Source organism: Denticeps clupeoides, chromosome 6 (assembly GCF_900700375.1).
Source record: "Denticeps clupeoides chromosome 6, fDenClu1.1, whole genome shotgun sequence".
Lineage (NCBI taxonomy): Eukaryota > Metazoa > Chordata > Actinopteri > Clupeiformes > Denticipitidae > Denticeps > Denticeps clupeoides.
Genome location: NC_041712.1, coordinates 22,373,317 through 22,396,101, shown reverse-complemented (window position 1 = coordinate 22,396,101; position 22,785 = coordinate 22,373,317). Strand labels below are relative to the sequence as shown.

Below are 22,785 nucleotides of genomic sequence, written 5' to 3'. Positions count from 1 at the left end.
ATGAACAGAATCCAATCGTCCTTTGCCTTGTGTGAAGCCAGGCTCCTGAAACCATGGTCAGTTGTGTAATTTTGGAGCAAAGTGAGAGGGCCAGCGTCCATCAGTACTGAGCACCCCTGGATCCCACCAAAGCCTCAACAACTGCTACCAAGGTGCATGTTGCCTGTTGACAGCACTGACCCAGTTAGACCATCGCATGCTCAAAATAGATACGGGTTACTAAGGGCGCGTAAATATTCAGGGTTATGGGATTTCAGCTGCGCAATCGCTGAGAGCTGCAAGGAAGCCGCCAGTGGTGTCAGGACTCATAACATCTCTTGTTGCAGTTGCATCACTTATTAATGTGCATAAGGGCATAAGTCATGTGGATGACTTAAAAATGTTTTGATGGCTTAAACCTGCAGTTGACAACTGTGCTAATAATCATAGCAATTAAAAAAAAAAATGGGCAAAGGGCTCAAGGGGGCTTCTTCAACCATGAAATATTTTGTGTGCCTGGAAGAAATTAAAATCTAAATGTTTATTTTTGTCACACTTACTTTGCACCAAGTGAAATTTAAAGATTATTAAACACTGCTACATGATAAATGCGTTATTCATCAAATTTATTCACATTTCTGTGCATTTTTCTTAAAAAAACAGCAATTCTACAATGGTCTCACTGTCGCTTCCACCCTATTGTATGAAACAGCATTGTGGGATCATTATTTTAAAATTTGTATTTGTTAACAGCTTCTTTGTGAAAGATTGTATCATGTCCCAAAATGTCATTTCCACCATGGTCAATTTTACATCTGCAGTTTCTCACTGATATATTGATGCCAAGTCACATTCAGTTTTCAAAATGGGCCATAGTTGATTTAATATTCATTGATATTCCCACGCATGAGAACCTCATTGTATTTTTCTGTGAGTGTGTTCTATGGGGTGTTTGCTACCTTCAGCCGAGGTGAAGGTAGCACAGAGTGCTGGAAATGCATGAATTAAACACATAGAGAATGACAGCAGATATTAACATCATAAAGGCATCCAGTCCCACCTTTTCCTTTCAGGTGCTGTACTGCCCCCTGTGTGCCAGCGGGTAACACTGAGCAATGAATGGACACATTAGAACACGCATTTTAATTTAGGCAAGCCAATAAAATGAAATCAAACCATTTCAGAACATCTGTGGTGCCCCTCTGTATTAGTTATCACTAATACACCTGAACATGTGACCACTCACAAACACTTATCTTCTGCCAACACAATGCTCAACAGTAGAACAAAAAAGAAAGATAAGCAGGGTGCAGTGGGAGAGGTTAAATAAAAGATAAAAAGCCTCAATAGGCAAAAACATTATGCAAAATGGAACAATAAAGGCTCTTCTGGTGAACAAAGGCAATGAGGACCTGGACAGAGATGATTGGATGGGGGACTGGAGGAACTCATGAACTAGTCATTAAAGAGAAAATGACAAATCAGCACAGAGACACTTATTTAGAACTCTGATGAAATTTTACAAAGTAAAACAATTATCCTTTTGAGAGTAAAGTGCAGTGAGCAAATCCTGTCCAGCTCAGACTGGATTTGCATTAATCGAAAATCTTATTGCTTATGTAATACGTTATTACTTTGCTCATGGCAAGTGGTTTTAACATAAAAAGAAACCATACTACTGTCTGTACTTCATTTTAGATATAGTTATAATAGTATAAATACTGGTCAGAACTATATTCTCAGTAGAGAATAATAATGCTATTATTACCAGTACAAAATCTATTCTTCCTAGTCGGACATAATTTATATAAATTTAAACCCTTTAAGATATCAAGTGGCTGTTTTAACATTTGATAGCTTGAATGGATATGTATTGCAGATATCCATAATGTAATTCTTCCTATGGACAATTTCCCTTTCGGATATCCACTACACTATTCTTCTTAGGAGAAATGATGTGATGTTTGCCATTCATGTCTATTGGTCTGTCTTTTTCAGATATCAAATATGAGTATTCTACTTATCTGCAGCAACATTCTTATTAGGAGAAATGCATGTGAGATTTCACATTCAGTTCTTTCTATTCACAACAGTGGCGGTTTTTGACATGGGTGGCATGGGTGGTTGTCCAGAGCAGCATGGTGGTGGGGTGAGCCCATGCTGCTTGACATCAAGGTTTTTGTTCCATTTACAACATTTATCAGATGCCCTTATCCAGAGCGACATCTAATAATCCGCTCACAAAGAAAAACACAATGCTGAATTAGCTCCCGATTTGAATTGTAAGCTCCACCTTAAATACTGCTCAGCAGGCTGCAGTACCCGTATTGGTTTAGTACAGCCAGGAAATTGGTTTCAGAAATAAAGAATGTTTTAATTCTGTATATGGTGATTATCTCTGTGCCCACTCAACATTCTAAATGATTAAAATGGTATCATGTGTTACCTGTCCGGCCCAACACTGTTTTCACTGAACATTTCCCATGGGAACTGTGCTTTTGACTGATGACTGGCATTATTTTACAAAACAATTTAAAAGCTCTGGACCACTGAAAACTTACTTGTTGAAGGTAAAGTTGGATGTGTAAAAAAATTGCTCATGTGCACATAGATTTATGATGTACCCTGCTGAGCAGTATTTAAGGTGGAACAGACAATTCGAGGATAGAGCAGTGAATATTGAGCTAACTTCAGGGCCTTTGTGCATTCTAAATTCTATCACACCCGGGACGTGAGTATGAGGTCCTCCATGGCCAACTTACTGCTGCTGGGCTGAAGTTTCACACATGTTGATAAGGGGAGGGGGTGGGCTGCTTCCATTCATAATATTGTCAATCCAAGATCATTATGTCTCAATTAATTTTTCATGGGTTGTGCAAAAAAATACAAACCGAATCTGCGCCCTAAAGTGTCTACTAATTTACATTGTGGTGATCCTCGGGTTGCAGGATGGGTGATGATACTGGAGTGCAAAATTAACATTGATGGAAGATGGACAAGAAAAGGTCAAAACCCTATATATGTTTATCTGGTTAAATTCTGTATGTTTCTGACAACATATTTTACAATAAAATATGTTAATATATAATTCAAAATATGTTTTATGTTTCTGTGTGGCGTGAGATGGGGGACACAGGAGGGGTGTTCGCCCAGAGCACCAAACAGGTTAGGACCACCCCTGATTCACAATATTCATTTTGGATATTCAAAATTAAAAACACATTTCCAATATCCGCAATGCTAATCTGAATATCCCAATCTATATTTCGACAGGTTAAAATTTGTTTATTGGTATCCATAGCTCCAGTTTTTACTAGGAAAAATACAGTTCTGGATGTGATTGCTAAAAGTTGGATTGTAGATATCTAAAATGTGCATTTCTCCTAGTAAGAGGGGTACTGCTGATATGTGGAATACTCATTGTGGATATCTGAAATGTAATTCTAAATATATGAAATGGAAAGCCTAATAGGCATGAATGGGAAATGTGATGTCATTTCTCCTTGGAACAGGTTTGTTCTGGATATCTGAAATGTGTATTTTGACTAGTCAGAATTAATTTATGGATATCTTAAATACACATTTAGTCTACCCAGTAAATCTCAAAATCGCTGCTGTTTTTCAAGATATCTTATATTTAATTCATTATTATTGTTATTGTGAATGTTCAAAATGCTATTATAACTAGTCAGAGTGAACCATTATTATTTGACCATTATTTTGGCATTCTAACTAGATGAAATGCTATTATATATTATATAAATGGACTATAAATGTAATTGGAGATTTCAGAAATATAATTTATACTCAATTGTATTTTAATAGTCACAATGTATTGTGGAAATTCAGAATATCATTATGGATATCGGAAATGTGTTTTTAAGTTTGTATATCCAAAACGATATACAATATATATTGTGAATAGTAAGAACTGGATTGTAAATGTCTCACATGTGCATTTGTTCTAGGAAGAATAATGTTCTTAAGGAAAGGGAAATTGTGGATAGGAAGAGTTTCATTGTGGATATCTGAAATGTTCATTTTGACTAGAAAGAATTAAATTATGGACATCTGCAATACATATCCATTCTAGCTATTAAAAGTTAATTTAAAAACGACCACTGTCGCTTTAAAAACGTCCACTGGCGTCGGCTGTGACGTCACGAACGCGCGCGCCACCGCGGCGAGGTTCTGGTCGCTGATTGGAGGAGCCGTCTGTGGACGCGCACGGCCTTCGCGTGTCACCTTGCTCGCCGCTTGTAGCCGTCGGCGCCGCAGCAGGAGCGACGAACCTAGAAACGCCTCGGCCATGGCAGCTGCGTCGGGGACCCCGAAGCCCAAAACCTCGCCCAAGTCCGTCAAGTTTCTGTTCGGCGGCCTGGCCGGGTAGGTGGCCTGGAGCTAATGGCGCCGGAGCCGAATCAATGGTGCCGGCGCCTCTGTCGCCGCCTGCCCTGTCAGTGTGGAGGGCAGGGGGGGTTAAATTCGTTCATGGGGTCGTCGGAGTTGCGGTCTTGATTGAATTGAGTGGGGGTCCATTTCTGTCAATGGCGAACCCCCGTCAGCCCCCCAGATTCCTGACATTGCACGCATGCACTCGGTCCAGCGCATGTTTTACCGCACTGAAGTCGCTGACCTTTCCCTGGCGGCCATTGGAAGCCTCCAGCCGTACAGGGCGATTGTGGTCTCACGAATATGCGCTCTCCCCTCGATCAGGATGGGAGCCACGGTGTTCGTGCAGCCACTGGACCTGGTGAAGAACCGGATGCAGCTGGCCGGACAGGGGTCCAAAGCTCGCGAGTACAAGACCAGTTTCCATGCCCTGGCCAGCATCCTGAGGAACGAGGGCTTCGGAGGCGTCTACACGGGGTATTGGAGGCCCGGGGAGAACCTGTGGCGGGCCGGACGCCGTGTGCGGTGTGAGTAACGTTTTTCTTCCCCTTCTCCAGTCTTTCTGCGGGTCTGCTCAGACAGGCCACCTACACCACCACCCGACTTGGCATCTACACGGTGCTGTTTGAACGCATGACGAAGGCAGACGGCACACCCCCCAACTTCTTCATGAAGGCGTTGATTGGCATGACTGCAGGGGCCACTGGCGCGTTTGTCGGGACCCCTGCAGAAGTGGCCCTCATTCGAATGACGGCAGATGGACGGTAGGCCACACCCTTCTGATTCGGGTGAAATGGGGGTGTACCGTTGTGCTAGATTTGAGTGCCTCTGCCCCCCCCCTCATCCCCTTCTCCCTCAGCTTGCCCCCGGAGCAGAGGAGGGGGTACACCAACGTGTTCAACGCCCTGATCAGGATCACCCGCGAAGAAGGGATCACCACACTCTGGAGGGTGTGTGTGTGTGAGTCTGTGTGAGGTAGAATAATGAAACGGAATGCATGTGTGATGGGCCGAGTGAAAGGAAACCGCTCCTTTTTTTTTTGTCTCTGAATTCTTAAATTAACACTTTACAGCAGAGTTGGACAACTGAATTCTAATCTCTTGTTTTGTGACAACACAGGGAACATGTTTCTGTTCATAATTTGATTCCAAATTCTGTCCTGTGATCGAGTTTCTATTTAGAAGTTTGGTTTTCAGTGAGACTAGTTTTAATGCATCTGTCAGATTTATCTATCATGTAAACACAAAATTTTGTAAACACAAATATAGACAAGCGTCTAGGCTGCTGTTCTTTTAACATTTAAAGCAGTTATGTTATTTTGCATTTGTTTCCATTTAATTTGTCATCCTATTCGCAGCATTTCTGGATGCCTTATTGAAAAAGGGCCTCAACCTCCAGTTTCTTTTGCACCTTAAGCCACCATCTCTGCTGTATAGTCAGTTTTCTGCACTCAAGTAGTGTGGCAAGATTACGTCACAGAACTGCATCTCTGTGTGTTTTAGGGCTGCATACCTACCATGGCCAGAGCAGTGGTGGTAAACGCTGCACAGCTGGCATCGTATTCCCAATCCAAACAGGCCCTGCTGGATTCTGGTCAGGACTTTGTTTCTGTGTTTTTTTTGTAATGTGCATATTGTGCCTGTGTCAGAGTGGTGTATAACATTTCTGTTTTTTTAGGGTACTTTAATGACAACATCTTTTGCCACTTCTGTGCCAGTATGATCAGTGGACTGGTGACCACTGCAGCCTCCATGCCAGTGGACATAGTCAAGACCAGGTATGGCCAAATGGACTTGCCAGATGACCAACTTTCCTGGCTTTGTGGTCCCCTTCTTGTATTCATGGTAAACAGACTCTTATCTAGCTAGTCCTTGAATTGATGGACCTTTTGGACTCCACAGATAAGTTTTTTTTGTTCCCATGACCACAACATTGCTTAAGCCCTTTTGCCACTAGTGAGCAAATTCTATGTCTGTGAAAAAAACATTAATAGGGGTATTTAGTACGCTTTCTTACCCAAGTATGTTTGCCTCTGTTTTTAAATTCATAGGATCCAAAATATGAGAACGATAGATGGCAAACCAGAGTACAAGAATGGACTGGTGAGTTTTCCATGTCTATGTGCGCCAGGGGAATTGTGATCCTCTCTTGGCCCTCCTTACATACTGTTCCTGAAGGGGACACTCTGTGACCGCTATATAACTGACCTTTTAAAGAGAGGGGAGGGGAGGGGCTGGCAAAGGAGTTCAGTGACACTAAGACACGGTTTTAAGGAATTGTGAAGTCAACAAAAATGACACCCTGTTCACTTAACTTGCTGGATATGGAAATAAAGTTAATTTTTCTACTAATTATTATTTAAATGGGTATTCATATAGACAAGCTTTAAACGGTTCTGAAAACATTTGGCTACAAAGTGTTATCTGAAGGAAAATCTAATTCTGCAGCGCTGTCTGCTCAGTACTACCAACATTATGAGAGTGACATGTCAGATACAGCCTCGGTAACAAAAATGATATTTTTACTGTGGTAATGGTACCATTGCCTCAACCTGTAATTGAATAGTTTCCAAACCGTTGTAGTTAGATATGTTGTTTTATACTTTTGGACCTAAAACGTCAGAACGTCTCTTGTCTTTAGAAGCATTTATATTCCTCTCGTTCTGTTAGGATGTGCTGGTGAAGGTGATCCGGAATGAGGGATTCTTCAGCTTGTGGAAGGGCTTCACCCCCTACTATGCTCGACTTGGTCCACACACTGTCCTCACATTTATCTTCCTGGAGCAGATGAACAAGTTCTACAGGATCTACTTCCTTGAGTCATAGATGCTCGTGAGGCAGGTGCCTTAAGCCCAGTTTTGAGGGGGTGTAAGCTAGTCTGGTTTATCTGGTGAGACATATTTCATAAGTTAGATTCATTTTTGAACCCCAAACAGTATTTCCCATGTCCTGTCTGAAAGGTTTACGGTATATAAAATACAGGATAACTCTCCATTGTAAAGATAAATGAAAAACACAGCCCATAATCTACACTTATTTGTGGCTCTACTACATGCCACTTCGGCAAGTAGGGCTGGGTGATATGCCATAAAAATGTCATCATGACGTTTTCAAAAAACCTCACATTGTCTAGATATTCCTGAATTCATATGTAAAAAATAATTCCTTTTGATCTAATTGTCTTACTAATCATTAATAGGTTTTATGAAAAAGCAGCATACTGGAATCTGTGTAAACAGTGCATTAAATATGAATATGCAAAATAAGTCTTGATATTTTTTTTCTGCAACATCACCCAGCCAAGCTATGTGGTGTGTCATCATTGGTCCTTCAGTGGTTTATGATTTAATTAACACTGAAACATACACAGCACTAAATGCTCTCCTGCTGTTTGAACAGTCAAATCCAACCTGTTTTTGCAGAACTAGAAGTCTTATATTATAATTTCAAATGTTTAAATGGAAGCCATTTCAGATTCCCAAAAAGATTTATTTAGCTAATGTAAAGCACCCAAACAATTATGACAATGCCTTCTAATGATATGCGCTGTGGATTACGGCAGAGAACAGTTTTATATAAAAATTATGAAATGCTGACCATCACAACTGAAATCAATATTTATATTTAAGGCATTTGGAAGACGCCCTTATCCAGAGCGACTTACAATGTGCTTCCATGTTGCAATCAATGAAGTGATTACATTGAATATATATTTATGTACATTTGCACACGTTATGTGTTTTGATTTCCAAATCTCTGTCCGTTTTCTCAGCAGTGGATGTATTTTGTCATTTATCTGCACATATTATGAAGGCTCATCTCTACTATCCTCCTGTGTATTGAACTCATGTCAGAGAAAATAAAATGGCCGCAATTGGAACACATGTATTAGATTCCTTCATTACTGTCACACAACTGTTATATTCAGCCTCTCGTTAAAGGAAGCCCGGGAGATCACATGGAATTATGTTTTTAATTCTGCAATGTAAAATGCCTACTCTAGACTACAAAACAAAAAAGGCCATGTTGCTTAACTGTGGTGGTTTTCGTTTTCTTTAAATGCAGAAAAGTGGAAATGCCTTTTTTATGAAGTTATGCTTGTAGGGTATAGTGGTACATTTAGAAAAACTTCATAGTGTTGCGTATAATATCCTCATTCGTCGTTTTTCTGACATGGCTCTTGTTGGTGTGGTTTTAGTAAGCGAGCTCGGTTGTGGAGCCTTCGGCTTTCCATAAACTGGCAGTGCGCGCGCACGCCCCTGTGCCCTTAAACGACTCGTTTCCGGCCGAGCCCATTCAGTTCAAGATGGCGGACCTCCTCGGCTCGATCTTGAGCTCCATGGAAAAGCCTCCGACCGTCGGCGACCAAGAGAGCCGGCGGAAGGCCAGAGGTATGAACTCGGTCGGTGCGCATCCGTCCGCCACTGGCGTTGTCGCGCAGCGTTGAAGGCCCCGGTTAGGAGGCGCCGCTTTCGCGGAAATATTGCAAGTGTTAACCGTCCGTCCGCCATCGTCCTCACGCCGCACAATGTTGTCCCGTTTTTCGTAACAGAAGTCGGGTTTCGAGTCCTGCGTGTCAGTGACGCGACGGCCTCTGGTTGGTCCGTCGTGCTGTCAATCTCGAAGTCGATCGTTTTGATTGGTCACCTATCCACGGGCCTCCAAACCACGTGGATCCGCTTGTCCTTCTCCTGTGTTTACGCAGCTCTCCCTGTCATATGATTTGTACATCAGTTCACCAATTCCGGAACTTCTAACCACTGCATGTTTAAACTTCTAAAGACTGCATGTTTAATGATATCCTACAGAACAGGCAGCCAGGCTGAAAAAGATGCAGGAGGATGAGAAGAGAAAGAAAGCGGAGTTCAGAAAGCAGGTCTTTGCATCTTTATATCTATGAATTAACGCTTCACCATAACTATTTTTTTATGAATGACCAATGACCTAATCCTGTTCCTTTATGTGCACCTTCCAGATGGAGAAGGAGGTGTCTAACTTCATACAGGACAGCACGCTGCAGAAGAAAAAGTATGAGCCCATGGGGAAAATCGAAAGGAGCATCCTGTGAGTCCTGTTTTGATTGAAGATTTAGCCCTTATAATGAATCTATGTCTTAAAACAATATAATGTCTTGGCAGTGTGTTTTTTAAGTGTGTCTCCCATTCCACCAGGCATGATGTTGCTGAGGTTGCTGGTCTGACGTCATTTTCCTTTGGTGAGGATGAAGAAAGTCGATATGTCATGCTTTTCAAGAAGGTCCGTTATTTTTTTTTCTTCTCTCCCATGTATTAATTTAACTGTAACTCTCTGCTGTACTGTTATCTTCATTGTTTATGCCTATGCCCTTTAGGAATTTGCTCCAACAGACGAAGAGCTTGAGGCATATCGAAAAGGAGAGGAGTGGGACCCCCAAAAAGCTGAACAAAGACGCAGATTGAAAGTAAGACGTCGTTATATTCCACATCAGCCATTTAGGTCGGTGGGATAAAGTTGAAGTGAGCTTTATTGTCATTCCAGCTACATATTAGCAAAAGATTAGACGGCACTCTGGGTGCTACGTGTAACGTTAACACGAGTTACGTGTGCAAGCATGGGGCACAGGCAGTGCAAGGATAAGACAACCAAAGCAGTGAAATAATGTGCCAAGTAAGTAAATAGTGCAGATGATGACATTGTGATTGACTTTCCTGATTGATTTGTGAAATCTGGATAAACTGTCATCCGGCAAGTCCAAGTTCCATCCCCATTCACTTTTCATTTAGAAATCTTCTTAAACCAGTCATTTTCCAAACCCCACCTGAACAGGAACAGGCTGCTTTGGAGGAGGAAGCGGCCAGACAGCCAGAAAAAAGGCCCGCCTCTCCCAGCTCCAACTACAGGGACAAATACAGCCACCTGATCGGCACCTCGGCTGCCAAGGATGCTGCGCACACGCTACAGGCCAATCAGACCTATGGCTGCGGTGAGTCCGTGCCTCTGTTTGCACAGTGAACCTACTCTGCACCTCTGCAACACTTGACGCGTGTTTTGGGCTTGTCTTGTCATCTTTCAGTACCTGTCGCGAATAAGAGGGACACACGCTCTATTGAGGAAGCCATGAACGAGATCAGAGCCAAGAAGCGTCAGAAGAAAGGGGAGGATGACCGAGGAGCCGGCAGCAGCGGCACGAGTTCATGAGAAGGCGCGGTGTATGAAACGCAGTCTAGCCGTTTTAAATGTGTACAGTGTTAATCTGCTCAGCTCGAACGGTAATTATTTGGTGAGCACACAATATTATCGGAAGGCGTGGTGTGCCTTTCTGTGTTATAGACTTTACCTTTTAGCTCCCCAAATGAGGTGATTAAGGTGATTTTAGTGTGTTTTAATGCTTGGGGTTTTATTCTCCGTTGTTGTGTCTTTCACCTCGATGTTTTAACAGCCCATATTTGGCATGTATATGGTGTTTATATTGTATGGATCGCTTTTCTGACAACGTCGGTGCATTATAGACTCCTGGTTATTTATCCCTGAAATATGTACTGAGAAATTGTCGACATTGTATTCTTCCTATCATGCTACAAGAAATATGTAGACACATGCAACTCCCAAAGGCTGCATAAAGGAGTATTGTGGCGTGGTGTCCTGCAGAAGTGTATTCTGTTTTTTTTTTTTTTTTTTTCTTCTTCCCCCTCGCATTCTAAAAAATAAAGTCCTTTGCCCTGGTGCTCTAATGGTTGTAGGGTGTGGAACCTCATTAGACTATTACTGCGATTTGTAGCATCCCGGTGGTCGAAAACTCCCCTGCGACGGCTTATTAAAGGCAGCTTCTGCAGGGAAGACGGACCAGGGTGGAACGGGCGTCTCCGAATTCCCGAAGACCGCAGATCTCGCGATACTTCGCAGCGCCGTTCGGCCTTGAAGACGCGTAAACAGCCGCGGGCGTCCAGTCGCGGCCCCTTCGCAGCCCGACGTCTGCCAATTTGCCGAGGTTCGCCGGAGCAGCGAACAGTTAATGGGCGGCGGACGGCGGCGGGCCCTCGGGGAGAAATATCTGGATCGTTAGCGCCGAGAACTCGCCTTTCCACCCCGCGGTCGCTGCCACGGTAAGGCGGACGCTGTTTACGGCGAAACCCGCCGGAGCTTCGCCCTCGGCGGTTCCGTCCCGGTGCTGAAATCCGTCTCCGAATAAACTACTTTCTGTTCAACGCCGCGGACGTGTCTTTTTCTGGCCAGCGTCGCTCGGAAAGCGGTAGGGGGGGGCGATTTTTGTAGCGACGTGCTAGCGACGGTGGCTAGTCCCCCACCCGCTGAAGTGCCCGGCTGGGTCGCAGCACATAATCATGAACAAATATGCAACTGATCATATCGAGTCCTCAGAAAAAAAAAAAAAAAAACACCCTCGGTATTTCGCGGTCGCCCCGGGGCGCCCTCGCTTCCCAACAGTCGGCTTCTTGTTTTGCAGAAGGTGTGTGTGGTACAGACGAGAACTTTAACACGGCATCGCGTTGCCACGCCGAGTTGAACCCGAGACGTGCTTTCACTCCGGGGCCCTTCCCACCAAACCCGGTAGTGAGGGTGTGGCGAACCGGACAGGTGGCTCCTGGTTATCGATCGCTGTGATCAGGAGCGTAATCGGCAAAATCTGACGCTTAAAACTGACCGAAAAACAACGAACCAGCGTTGGGGTGAGAGTAAAGCATTTCAGTGTTTTCTTGTTGTGTGATCCACAGTGGTATATAATCCTGTATTAGAATATGTTTTTTTTTTTTTTATTATTGGACTTGTGCGATAATACTGGTCCCAGGTTATGGATTTTAAATTTGTGGGATTTTTTTTTTGCAGGTGAAAGGAGGGTCGACGTCGGACACTTTTTCCCAGAGTTTGTCGGCCCGCTTGCTGCGCCCCCGTCCTGCTCCAGGATGGCGTGTTCGGATCTGTGGGGAATGGGGGGCCAACTGGGGACCCTGACTCTGGCTCTGTTCTGCACAATGGCGCCCTCTGCTGGACAGGCCTACATCTACGCGGTGAGCAGTGTTTATGCCAGGACCTGGACCAAATAAATAAATAAATAAACAAACAACATCACGGGCAGTGGTGGCCTAGCGGGTAATGTGAAGGTGCCACTGAGCAAAGTACCGTCCCCACACACTGCTCCCCGGGCGCCTGTCTAGGCCAATCGCTTCACTTTCACTTCTCTGCTGTAATTTCACAATGACAATAATGATCAATTTCCCGTAATCTTATTACTTGTGGTACATATCTATTGAGAAGTGTTGTAATTGTTGTTTGTCCTGTTGCCTTTTTGCAGCACTACAGTAACATGACGACTATGCTTTTTGAGGATCGTCCGGCTCTCTTTGGGTCATTTTTGCCAAAAGATGGACTTATGGTATGAGATGGCGGGAAACTTATAAACCTATTTGAAGTTTCATCTCATGTCAGAAAATAATGCAGGTCTATGTCTGTCTGCCAGGGTATACTGATGGAGGCCCGCCCTCTTAATGCCTGTTTGCCCATCGAGCCACCACCGCCTCCTCCTTCACCCGCAGAGGCCAATGTGACCAAGTATATCGCTCTCATCCGCCGCTATGACTGCAACTTTGATATCAAGGTCAGCAAAGTTCCCCGTCAGTCTTGTGTTTCCCATGCATGCCTTTTGTACACGGCAGGTCAATTTGTTATGTTTGAGACTGTTGCTGTGGTCGTATTTTTTATTTTTATTTTTTTACTTATGTCCTGTCGTTTAGGTCCTCCATGCCCAGCAGGCTGGGTTCAGTGGGGCCATCGTTCACAACATGTACTCTGACGCCCTGCTCAACATGAACTTCAGCAATGGTGAGAGGAAGAAAACGGACGCATGCACGCGCACCAGTGCTAGGTCCATCAGCACCCTACTAACATGTATCTCTCTCGTAACAGTTACTATTGCAGAGGAAATCGAAATCCCATCTGTCTTCACCAGTTACTACGCATCGCAGATCCTCCGAAAGTTCATCATACCTGAGAAGGGGTAAGTGCCACATTCTTCCTTCATTTGCTTTTCGTCATTTAAGTATTCACACGCTTTTTCTGCAGAGCAGATTTTTGATTTTCTGTCTTCCCTCCAGGTCATATGTCATCCTGAGGCCAGAGTTCTCCTTCCCCCTGGCTTATTACCTTATTCCCTTCACCGGAGTCGTGGGCATGATTATCCTCATTATGGTCATTGTCCTGGTGAGTGTGTGTGTGTAACATCAATTCATTTTAATTTAGTTAAATGCATTAGGGCTCAAAGCACCCACGCCCTGTGTGCATTATCAATATGTGAAATCGCTCTTTTAAATTGGCTTCTAAATGGCTAAAGAGTTGAAGGTCAACCCTGTCCTTTCATGTTTAGTGTCCCTTGTTTATGACCATTTGAGCTGTCTGCTCTGCGTGGGTGAAGTGATTTAGTTTTGTGCAACACCCCAAATGTCTGTTATGCCCGGGTGGGAAGCTGCCTTCATATATTTTTCTGTTGCTTGGTGAAAATTCTGCAGTGGCCTATTGTTGCCATGGTGACATGTTCCCCCTCTGTCTGGTTGGTCCAGGTTGTACGCTGTGTGCAGTACAGGAAGAGGCTGAGGAAGAACAGACTGACAAAGGAGCAAGTGAAGAAAATTCCCATTCACAAATTCATGAAAGGTGGAGACCAGCCTCACTCCTGGTCTATGTAGTTGTTCAAACTTCAAAACCTAAAAATTGATAATTGAGGAGACTATGTAGTCAGGCTGTTGTGCAGTACATAGCCATCATCATATGACCAGTGCTTATATAGAGGTTCTTCTACTTCATAGTAAAGGTCCAACGACGTGAGATTTTTGTTTACTTTTATATTGGTTTTAGTGGTTGTGGTTCTCTCTATCAATCACTGAGCAACTGCAATGCTTCACCCTTTTGGAAGCCATGATGGTCGGTGCAGGCCATGTTTTAGGGTATTCTCTGGGCGGAAAAAGCATGAGATACAGGAGGTACCCTTTCCATGTCTTAAGGGGACAAAGTTCAGATCTGATCGTCTGAGATGCTGCTTTCCAAATGGCAAAGCAGAATGGCCGAAGCACTCTTTACACCTTTCACCATTTCTAGCTATAGGCAGTTAAATAATCTTACAAAGTAAATTTTTCATGTCATGGGACCTTTAGGTTATCACTCTTGTAAGACTGGAAAAAGATTTGGTTTATCCTAGTTATTTCGATATAGCACATCCTGTCTGTCTTTTATATTCATTTTGAGCCATAATGCTCAACCAGCCGTTTGTGAAATGTTCTGTTTATAGCCATATATATATTGTTTGTTTTTTTTTTCTTTAATTAGAACGAGTATGATGATGTGTCTGTGTGTCCGTCTCTGACTGGGTGCAATCACAGCTCTGACACACTTCATTCTGAACCATATTCTCTCTTTCCTCAGGTGATGAGTATGATGTGTGCGCCATCTGCCTGGATGAGTATGAAGAGGGAGACAAGCTGCGCGTTTTACCCTGTGCACATGGTGTGTGTGTGTGTGTGTGTGTGTGTGTGTGTGTCTGTTCGAACAGCCTTTCACAAAATGTCTTCACCAGTGTGACTACAAACACATACTGGACTTCTGGGAACGTGAAAGGCTTCTTGGCCATTTCCGAAATGTCTTGTCTGTGCTTTTCTCCAGCCTACCACTGCAGGTGTGTGGACCCGTGGCTCACCCAGACGAAGAAGACCTGTCCCGTGTGCAAACAGCGCGTCACCAGGCCCAACCCAGAACATTCAGAGTCCTCCGACTCCGAAGACGACGCCGGCTCCAGGATCGGCGAGGAAGCGGGCAGGGCCGACGAGGCCAGCTCCGAGCGCACCCCGCTGCTCCGCCCCTCTAACCCTGGCTCCCCCCTCTCAGGAAGCCCCCCAGCCACATACGCTTCGACCGTTACCACGGTGACCGCAGTGGCCACAGTGACCCCAGCACAGTGCTTGGCCCCGGCCACACAGCGCGACTCGCCGCTCCTGGGCTACGACGGATACTACTCTCCCGAGGAGGATTCGGATGAGGGGTCAGAGGGGGACACGGAGCAGGCTCGCTCCTCAGAAGACGAGACGGCACAGCTGATTGGCCGAGGAGCGGTAGGGGTGTGAATCTACAGTTTAGCTTCAGCTGTCCGTTTTTCTTCTCCACTGTAGGTTTGCTTTTGAAACGTAGATGAGGGGTTGTTCTGAGTCAAGATGATGGGCAGACTACTTTACTCGTGTGTAGGTCAAAGTACGTCCCCACGTCGGGTGTCACACACTAAAAATCAGCACTTTTGCTACAAGGCCGTGGGCCACACCCTGTTTTATGATCTTATGCTTTACTCATCTGTGCACCAGTCCACACTTTAGTGCAATACGGACGGGTGGCCGGCATTCGTCCCCTTGGAGAACCACCTGAGTGCAGAATGTGCAACGTTGGTTGATTTAATTATACTGGAGGAAACAAATGTGCCCAAAGATAAAAATACATTTCTCTTGGAACTGAGACAGAGATTCTCTATAAATTCAACACTACTTTTGTGTTTAGCGTACAAATGTTTACGGTTTTGTCTTTACACGTCTACCCATGAGACATTGACGGACATTCAGTGGTTTTAACATTCGTTCTTTACTTCTTTTCAAGAACATGGAGGCGCAGCCACCATCTTTTTACCTTCACTGCTTTTAGATAAGACAATACTGTTTGTTTTTAAGGTGGTTCTATTCTTTTGCCGATTGTCTTTTTTTTTTTAAATCACCTTAATAATCACTGGCTATAGGGAGAGAGCATCTCATTAACGTTGAATTTTTTTTTCGACCCACTTTCAGTTCATTTACAGACACTACATTATAATATTGTGATGAACTGCAGAATCATTTCCACAGCTTTTAGCCGTAATATTAGTTGGGACCAAGTTTGTCAATTCTTCTGTACCCCACCCCCATTTATCCTGTCTGATCAACTTGTGTGTCTGTCTTTGATGCCTGATTTACGGTTTTCTTTAGGAATGTACCTTGTTTACCTTTGTGCCATAAAAGAAATTTTACCTATGTGTGCCGGTGTTGTGTGTTCTGTCTTATCATCTCTTTGTGGTTATGATGTATGAGGCAAATTAGCACGAATGGTGTGAAACGAGGTTCTTGAAGCTTTATTTTCTAACGTAGATTATTTAGTCAATTTCTTTTTAGGAATTTTGCCATGCTGAGCTTGGTAGGTCTGAGATGCAGGGTCAGAGGTTAGTATGTAAGATCAGAGAACATGCAGGTAACTGCACACTTCTGCTGAGGCCTTATTCTGGCTCTTTATGCTGGCATTATTATATTATTTAGTGGGGGCCTTCTAAAGTGAGCACATTTGTCGCTGTGCACGGTGCACACAACAAAATGTGTCCTCTGTATTTAACACATCAGTGGTGGTGGGTACGAAAGCGGTACCCTTGGCGATGGGTTGAATGCAGAGATCAGATTTCACTGGGTGCTGTGCTGTGGTGTGTCACATTAATCACAGTGTGTGGGGCTGGTCAGCAGCATCTTGGCGGCAAAACCTATCGTTTCCGTCTGTTTCCTTAACTGCTAGGGCACCATTGCACTTAGGGCAGGTTCAAATCACATAACCGGCATGGTGCCCACACACTGCAAGGGTGATGGTTAAAGGCAGAGGACTCATGCTTTTGTGTCGCCGTGAGCTGTGCTACAGTATTTCACAATGACAATCATTTCACTTTCACTTTGCTTGGTGTAAAGGAGTTGTGTGACTATCCCTAAGCCCTGGGCTCCGTATTCAAAGGTTGGCATTTGGGACTAGGTTTAAATATTTGCGCAGCAGACATCTGGACAGTCGATCAGGCTCCACCACAGTCAGCAGCGTTCAGGTGAGTGTGTCTGCCCTTGTTTCAGTACGTTTCATGCGTGAACATACTTCAGAAAGTAATAATTATTTGTCAAATTTATTAAAGGCTGTCTGGATACTGATACATTACGTAATTCATCATATGTTTCGAGTTTGTGTAAAATGAGCGAAAAATCACATATCTTCCATATCAGCCCATTGAGACATACAGTATGTAATTTTGGGCTATATAAGAAATAAATGTAGGTTTAAAATAAATGAATAAAAATAAATACATTGTTCAGTTCACAAACTGAGCAATAAAGCACCACCAAATGTTGTTGTTGTGTCTACAACAGTGTAAGTGCATTAGTCTGCTGGTTGCTGCTCATGCAGTCCCGCGATGTACTGCTGTTTTTCGGGATTAGCCTCAGGATTTATGCCGTTTTCAGTTACTGCTCTCAATTGCCCGGCCCAAGCGCTGACCCGGCTGACGGGTGCAGAGGGGCACTGGCATTTACACTAATGTCACACTGGGACATGAGAGCGGCAGTCACCCTATACGCTCAGCTGATTGGTGAAATGGGACACGGGATACTGTACGCACACGTAGTGTATAAGGGGTGTGTCTCTCCTGTATGCCTTCCATGACCTTTGACATTTCTGGGGAGTGCATATAGTTTGTTTACCTGCATCTGACTATATATAGTGGTCCATCATGCATGTTTTAAGTTGCGCCAGATGAAATCCTGATCCTCCCTCTACTTTATCCCCAGTTATAATTAGACTTTCTCAGCAAACATTCAAGGGCTGGGTCCAATGCTGAAATTTATAACTGTTCCTTATCTGTTTATGGAGGATAAATAATGTTATAAAGCTATAATATGCTTAATGAACTAAATAATGCGATAACAGCTGCTCCGAAACATGTTTTTTTTTTCAAGTAAAACAATAAAAGAAATTGCCATGACTGCTGGTAATACTCCTTATGCTGACTGCTCTGGGCATGCACACAGGCCACATAAGCAACTGCCTGCATCTATTTATAGCTCTCCTGTGCACCTCGGCCAATCACATCACACTTCCTGATTTAGCTCCCTTTTTCTGCTCATTGGTGCATCATCCGTGGTCACTTCAACACTATTGGTCTGTCAGAAGCAGAGTCCCTCCTGCCCCTCTGCATTTGACGGGCATTGCTGCTGACAACAGGAATGAGAAGGGCATTGTAGTCGCAGCATGAGCTGCAGGTCTTCAGATGGCTTTACACCGGCTCACGAATGCAGGTGAAACATTAAAGCTGAGGTTCCTGCAGCCCTGTTTACGGTCTTGAGGTCAAACTAATATTCCAGTCGCTGTGTGACATAATGCAATGCATGAACAAAACAAGGCAATCTCTCTTAGTTCATCTATCTCCTTTATTTCTCCCAACAATTCACAGCCAGGATGTCCATTGCAAAGATCCACGCTCGTGAGATCCTCGACTCCAGGGGAAATCCCACTGTGGAAGTGGACCTCTACACCTTGAAAGGTAGTGAATACATTCTTTCTCTGAACAAAAGACACCATATGGGCACATGGGAGACAAACTAAAGGAAAATTGAACATGAAATGACTCCCCACAGTGAATGTATTGATGGGTGAGGACCAGGTGATGTTTTCTTAAGCTTTTTCTACTTGCCAAAGGATATGAATAAATTCTCAGTAAGAATTTGTTCTAAAGCATTTGGTATCAAAGAGGGGCTTGTGACTATTTAAAAAGGTTTAATCAAGTATAAATATGGTTCACCATGTGATTCAAAAATATGAAAATATGGTAATTTTTGGTATTTGATCTCCTGTTTGCCCATTTGGTTCTCAGCCCTCGATGCACAAGATCCAGCCATTTTTAGGATGTGTAGCTCATGCCTTGTTTGCCAGGTCGTTTCAGGGCTGCTGTGCCCAGCGGAGCCTCAACTGGAGTCCATGAGGCTCTGGAGATGAGAGACGGTGATAAAACCCGCTACCTGGGCAAAGGTGATCGCAACGACATTGAGGTTTGATGGTATATCTGAGCTACTTCTGCTTCTCTCTAGCACTTTACTGCTAGTTCTTAACCTTTATGCCCAGGTGTGAAGAAAGCGGTTGACCACGTCAACAATGACATCGCTCCGGTATTGCTGGAGAAGGTACAATTCTACCTTCAAACCTCCGGTCGTCCTTCAATGAAGTAAAACATGGGACACCGTCCTCATGTCTCTTTCTCCCTCCGTGGGCAGAAGCTGAATGCCGTTGACCAGGAGAAGATCGATCAGCTCATGCTTGAGCTGGACGGCACTGAAAACAAATGTGAGTCTTTTAAAATCGCCACGCTTTTGTCACCAGGTTTTGCGGCCTTGTTTTCTCACAGAAGACGGCAATATCTCTGCAGCAAAGTTTGGCGCCAACGCCATCCTGGGCGTGTCCCTGGCCGCGTGCAAGGCGGGAGCGGCAGAAAAGGGCGTGCCGCTGTACCGGCACATTGCTGACCTTGCCGGACACAAAGACGTCATCCTTCCTGTGCCTGTGAGTGTGTTGCTGATGCTACTTTACTCACTTACATTTACAGCATTTGGCAGATAATCTTTTCCAGAGTGACTTACATAAGTGCTTTAAATATCCATGATTGAAATCCCTCGTTTGGTTCACCAGGACCCGATCTGTAGATACTGTTTTATATAGAAAGTGTACATAATAGCTCTTTATATTCAAATATTTTCTTAACAGGAAACTTTTTAACTTGCGCTGAAAGATAGTTAATGACTCGGCTGTGGAATTTCTACTGGAAGTTCCAGAGAAGAGTGTATATGAATGCTTTCATAGTACCACTGGTGTCAGTGGAGCAGTGCTGGAGGAGCGAGGAGTGGTGAGGGATCTGAGGTAGGAGGGTGTGACCCTTCCTTGGCTTTGCAGGGAAGCATCGGCATTTTGAATCTGATGCAGGGGCAGCTACAGGAAGCCAGTGGAGGGAACGCAGCACTGGAGTGGTGTGGGAGAATTTGGGAAGGCAGAAAACAAGTAGTGCTGCAGCGTTCTGGATCAGCTGGAGAGGTCGAGTAGCGCTAAGAGGAAGACCAGCCAGGAGTGAGTTATGCCAGTTTGGAGATGACCAGAGATTGGGCATGTGTAAGATATGATATTCCAGGTCCATGGCGTTTTATGCTTTATTTTTAATGAAGACCCCCTGCTTGTATCTTTTTTAAACTGCGGCCTCTCCCAAGCAAGCAAGAGGTGTCACCAGGGTGCCAAAAGGCCAAGAAGGGTCCTGAGGTCCCATGACGGTAAAGCTTTGTTGAGGGTGGATGACCACTATGTTTCTGTATCTGTTTGGACCAGGCAGAAACATCAAAATAACAATATGGGTACATGTCACATGAGGAGAGGGCTGAGTCGCTGAGTCCAGTAAATGCCGTTCAATGACTGAGTGACCGGAAGCAGCCATCTTGCCCTTTTAAAGGAGTTGCATGAGTTTACATCCAATGTATTTTACACAAGTATCTGAGTAGCATGTGTTGATTAAAGTTGACCAATCCTGCCAATGTTGTAGAGAAGGAATCAAAATGTGAGACAAGTAGGAGAGGGAATTGTCCATGGTTACGCGTGCTGGAGAATTGGAGAATTGTCCAGGGATATTTTAAGGTCCTGTGGTGGGGAGGAATCAGCAGGGATGAATAGCACACTCATCCACCAATTCCTACGTCAATGCCTGCTCTGTTCACGGTAGGCCTTTAACGTCATCAACGGCGGTTCCCACGCTGGCAACAAACTCGCCATGCAGGAGTTTATGATCCTACCTGTCGGAGCCTCCAGTTTCCACGAGGCTATGCGCATTGGTGCAGAGGTCTACCATAACCTAAAGGCTGTCATCAAGGACAAATATGGAAAAGATGCTACCAATGTTGGAGATGAGGGCGGCTTTGCACCGAACATCTTGCAGAACAATGAAGGTGAGCTAACGTAGGGTGACAGTTCCCAACCTCAGTTTTAAATAATAACCTGTAGTTCTCTTCCTTCAACGTCTGGGGTTTCTGTGGACCCTTTAGCTTTGGAGCTGCTGAAATTGGCCATACAGAAGGCCGGCTATTCAGACAAGATCATCATTGGTATGGATGTTGCTGCCTCAGAGTTCTTCAAGAATGGAAAGTACGACTTGGATTTCAAATCCCCAGATGACCCCAAACGCCACATTACTGGAGATCAGTTGGGGGACTTGTATAAAAGTTTCATCAAGGGCTATCCTGGTACTGCACTCACAGACAAACACCACACTGCTACTGCCAGGACTCGTCCTATATAATTATGGATTAGCACTGCAGCACGAATGAGGATGCAATTGTCTCTGCCCTTGCCTGACAGTTCAGTCCATAGAGGACCCCTTTGACCAGGATGACTGGGAGAACTGGTCAAAGTTCACAGAATCTGTAAACATCCAGGTAGTTGGAGACGACCTGACAGTGACCAACCCCAAACGTATCCAGCAGGCTGTGGAGAAAAAGGCCTGCAACTGCCTGCTGCTGAAGGTCAACCAGATTGGGACTGTCACCGAGTCCATCAGGGCGTGAGTACAGAGTGCAGCACAAACCGTTGTTCCCAAACCCTTTAGAGTCGAAACATTTTGTACATGCAATCTTTGAAAATTATTGTAATTTTGGTAAATCAAAGCAATTGATGGACTCATTTTTAGGATCAGGTTTTTTGTTGAAGCAAGAATGATGAACTCTCTTTATATGTGTGGCTTAACAGGTGCAAACTGGCTCAGGCCAGCGGCTGGGGAGTGATGGTTAGTCATCGTTCAGGAGAGACGGAAGACACCTTCATAGCTGACCTGGTTGTTGGTTTGTGCACTGGACAGGTCTGTGTTCATTTGAAACAACGACATCATCAATGCTACAGCCCTCTGGTTGTTTTTTCCATCTCTTTAAACTGTGTTGTGTTTATAGATCAAGACCGGCGCCCCCTGTAGGTCAGAACGTTTGGCTAAGTACAACCAGCTGATGAGGTGAGTGCCAAAGAGACACTCTTCACGGTTCCTCTTCATTACTACAACACCTCTGTTTGTTCCATTCAGGATTGAGGAGGATCTGGGTGATAATGCCAAGTTCGCTGGCAACGACTTCCGTCATCCCAAAATCAACTGAGCATCGTGACCGGGCCCACCACTCCACTCCCTGTCACGGAAAACCCACATGGCTTTTGATAAAAACGTGTGACAAATAAAGATAAATGATTACAGATCAATACTAGCACATTATTTGGCACCCTATACCTTTAAATAGACGATATACCTTACATTTACTTAATTTACAGTGTGCAGCTGTGAGTAGGAGTCCGCCTACCAAGGAGAAGCTGAATCAGTTCGGTGGTCCACTCAAAGTCATCAAAGCCCAGCGGAGGCGGCATTCAGTGCTAAGATCCATGCTGATCTCCCGCGCCGTGGTAACGCGGCCTTTCAGAATGTCCTCATTAAGCTGATTAGTATAATGAGTGAGGCCTGATGCGTGCCCTGTGTGGGCGAGGCTGTTGCTCTTTCTTCATGCTCTGCCCCCCGCTGCCTTGTTCTTCACGTCTTAACTTTTGTCTTATTGTTTTCCAGTTT

General features: G+C 44.4%; 4 protein-coding genes across 6 annotated transcripts; all 4 read left to right on the top strand.

Moving 5' to 3' along the window:
* The first annotated feature begins 4,170 nt into the window (after positions 1–4,170).
* slc25a11 (solute carrier family 25 member 11) lies at positions 4,171–8,250 on the top strand. The gene is made up of 8 exons (XM_028983203.1): positions 4,171–4,365; positions 4,696–4,848; positions 4,929–5,135; positions 5,231–5,321; positions 5,874–5,964; positions 6,049–6,148; positions 6,422–6,473; positions 7,041–8,250. Exons 1-8 carry the CDS (start codon positions 4,289–4,291, stop codon positions 7,194–7,196), a joined length of 927 nt encoding a protein of 308 aa, XP_028839036.1. The 5' UTR covers positions 4,171–4,288; the 3' UTR covers positions 7,197–8,250.
* Positions 8,251–8,649: 399 nt separating this feature from the next.
* Positions 8,650–11,011, top strand: spag7 (sperm associated antigen 7). Its single transcript, XM_028983205.1, has 7 exons — positions 8,650–8,761; positions 9,179–9,246; positions 9,346–9,434; positions 9,542–9,626; positions 9,721–9,810; positions 10,176–10,332; positions 10,423–11,011. Exons 1-7 carry the CDS (start codon positions 8,677–8,679, stop codon positions 10,545–10,547), a joined length of 699 nt encoding a protein of 232 aa, XP_028839038.1. The 5' UTR covers positions 8,650–8,676; the 3' UTR covers positions 10,548–11,011.
* Positions 11,012–11,245: 234 nt separating this feature from the next.
* Positions 11,246–16,398, top strand: rnf167 (ring finger protein 167). Of its 2 annotated transcripts, XM_028983675.1 has the most exons (11): positions 11,246–11,452; positions 11,812–12,034; positions 12,192–12,373; positions 12,658–12,738; positions 12,823–12,960; positions 13,097–13,184; positions 13,269–13,359; positions 13,457–13,562; positions 13,919–14,012; positions 14,778–14,858; positions 15,015–16,398. In XM_028983675.1, the coding sequence occupies exons 3-11, from the start codon at positions 12,269–12,271 to the stop codon at positions 15,470–15,472; spliced, it is 1,242 nt and encodes a 413-aa protein (XP_028839508.1). In that variant the 5' UTR covers positions 11,246–11,452; positions 11,812–12,034; positions 12,192–12,268; the 3' UTR covers positions 15,473–16,398. The 2 variants fall into 2 exon arrangements, with proteins under 2 accessions (XP_028839508.1, XP_028839507.1); XM_028983674.1 differs by lacking the exon at positions 11,812–12,034.
* Positions 16,399–17,170: 772 nt separating this feature from the next.
* On the top strand, positions 17,171–22,427 carry LOC114792712 (beta-enolase-like). Of its 2 annotated transcripts, none has more exons than XM_028984073.1 (12): positions 17,171–17,217; positions 18,613–18,702; positions 19,092–19,187; positions 19,281–19,339; positions 19,430–19,499; positions 19,582–19,715; positions 20,914–21,136; positions 21,233–21,430; positions 21,546–21,747; positions 21,933–22,041; positions 22,130–22,188; positions 22,258–22,427. In XM_028984073.1, exons 2-12 carry the CDS (start codon positions 18,618–18,620, stop codon positions 22,325–22,327), a joined length of 1,305 nt encoding a protein of 434 aa, XP_028839906.1. In that variant the 5' UTR covers positions 17,171–17,217; positions 18,613–18,617; the 3' UTR covers positions 22,328–22,427. The 2 variants fall into 2 exon arrangements, with proteins under 2 accessions (XP_028839906.1, XP_028839905.1); XM_028984072.1 differs by lacking the exon at positions 17,171–17,217 and adding an exon at positions 18,342–18,457.
* The last annotated feature ends 358 nt before the right edge of the window (positions 22,428–22,785 follow it).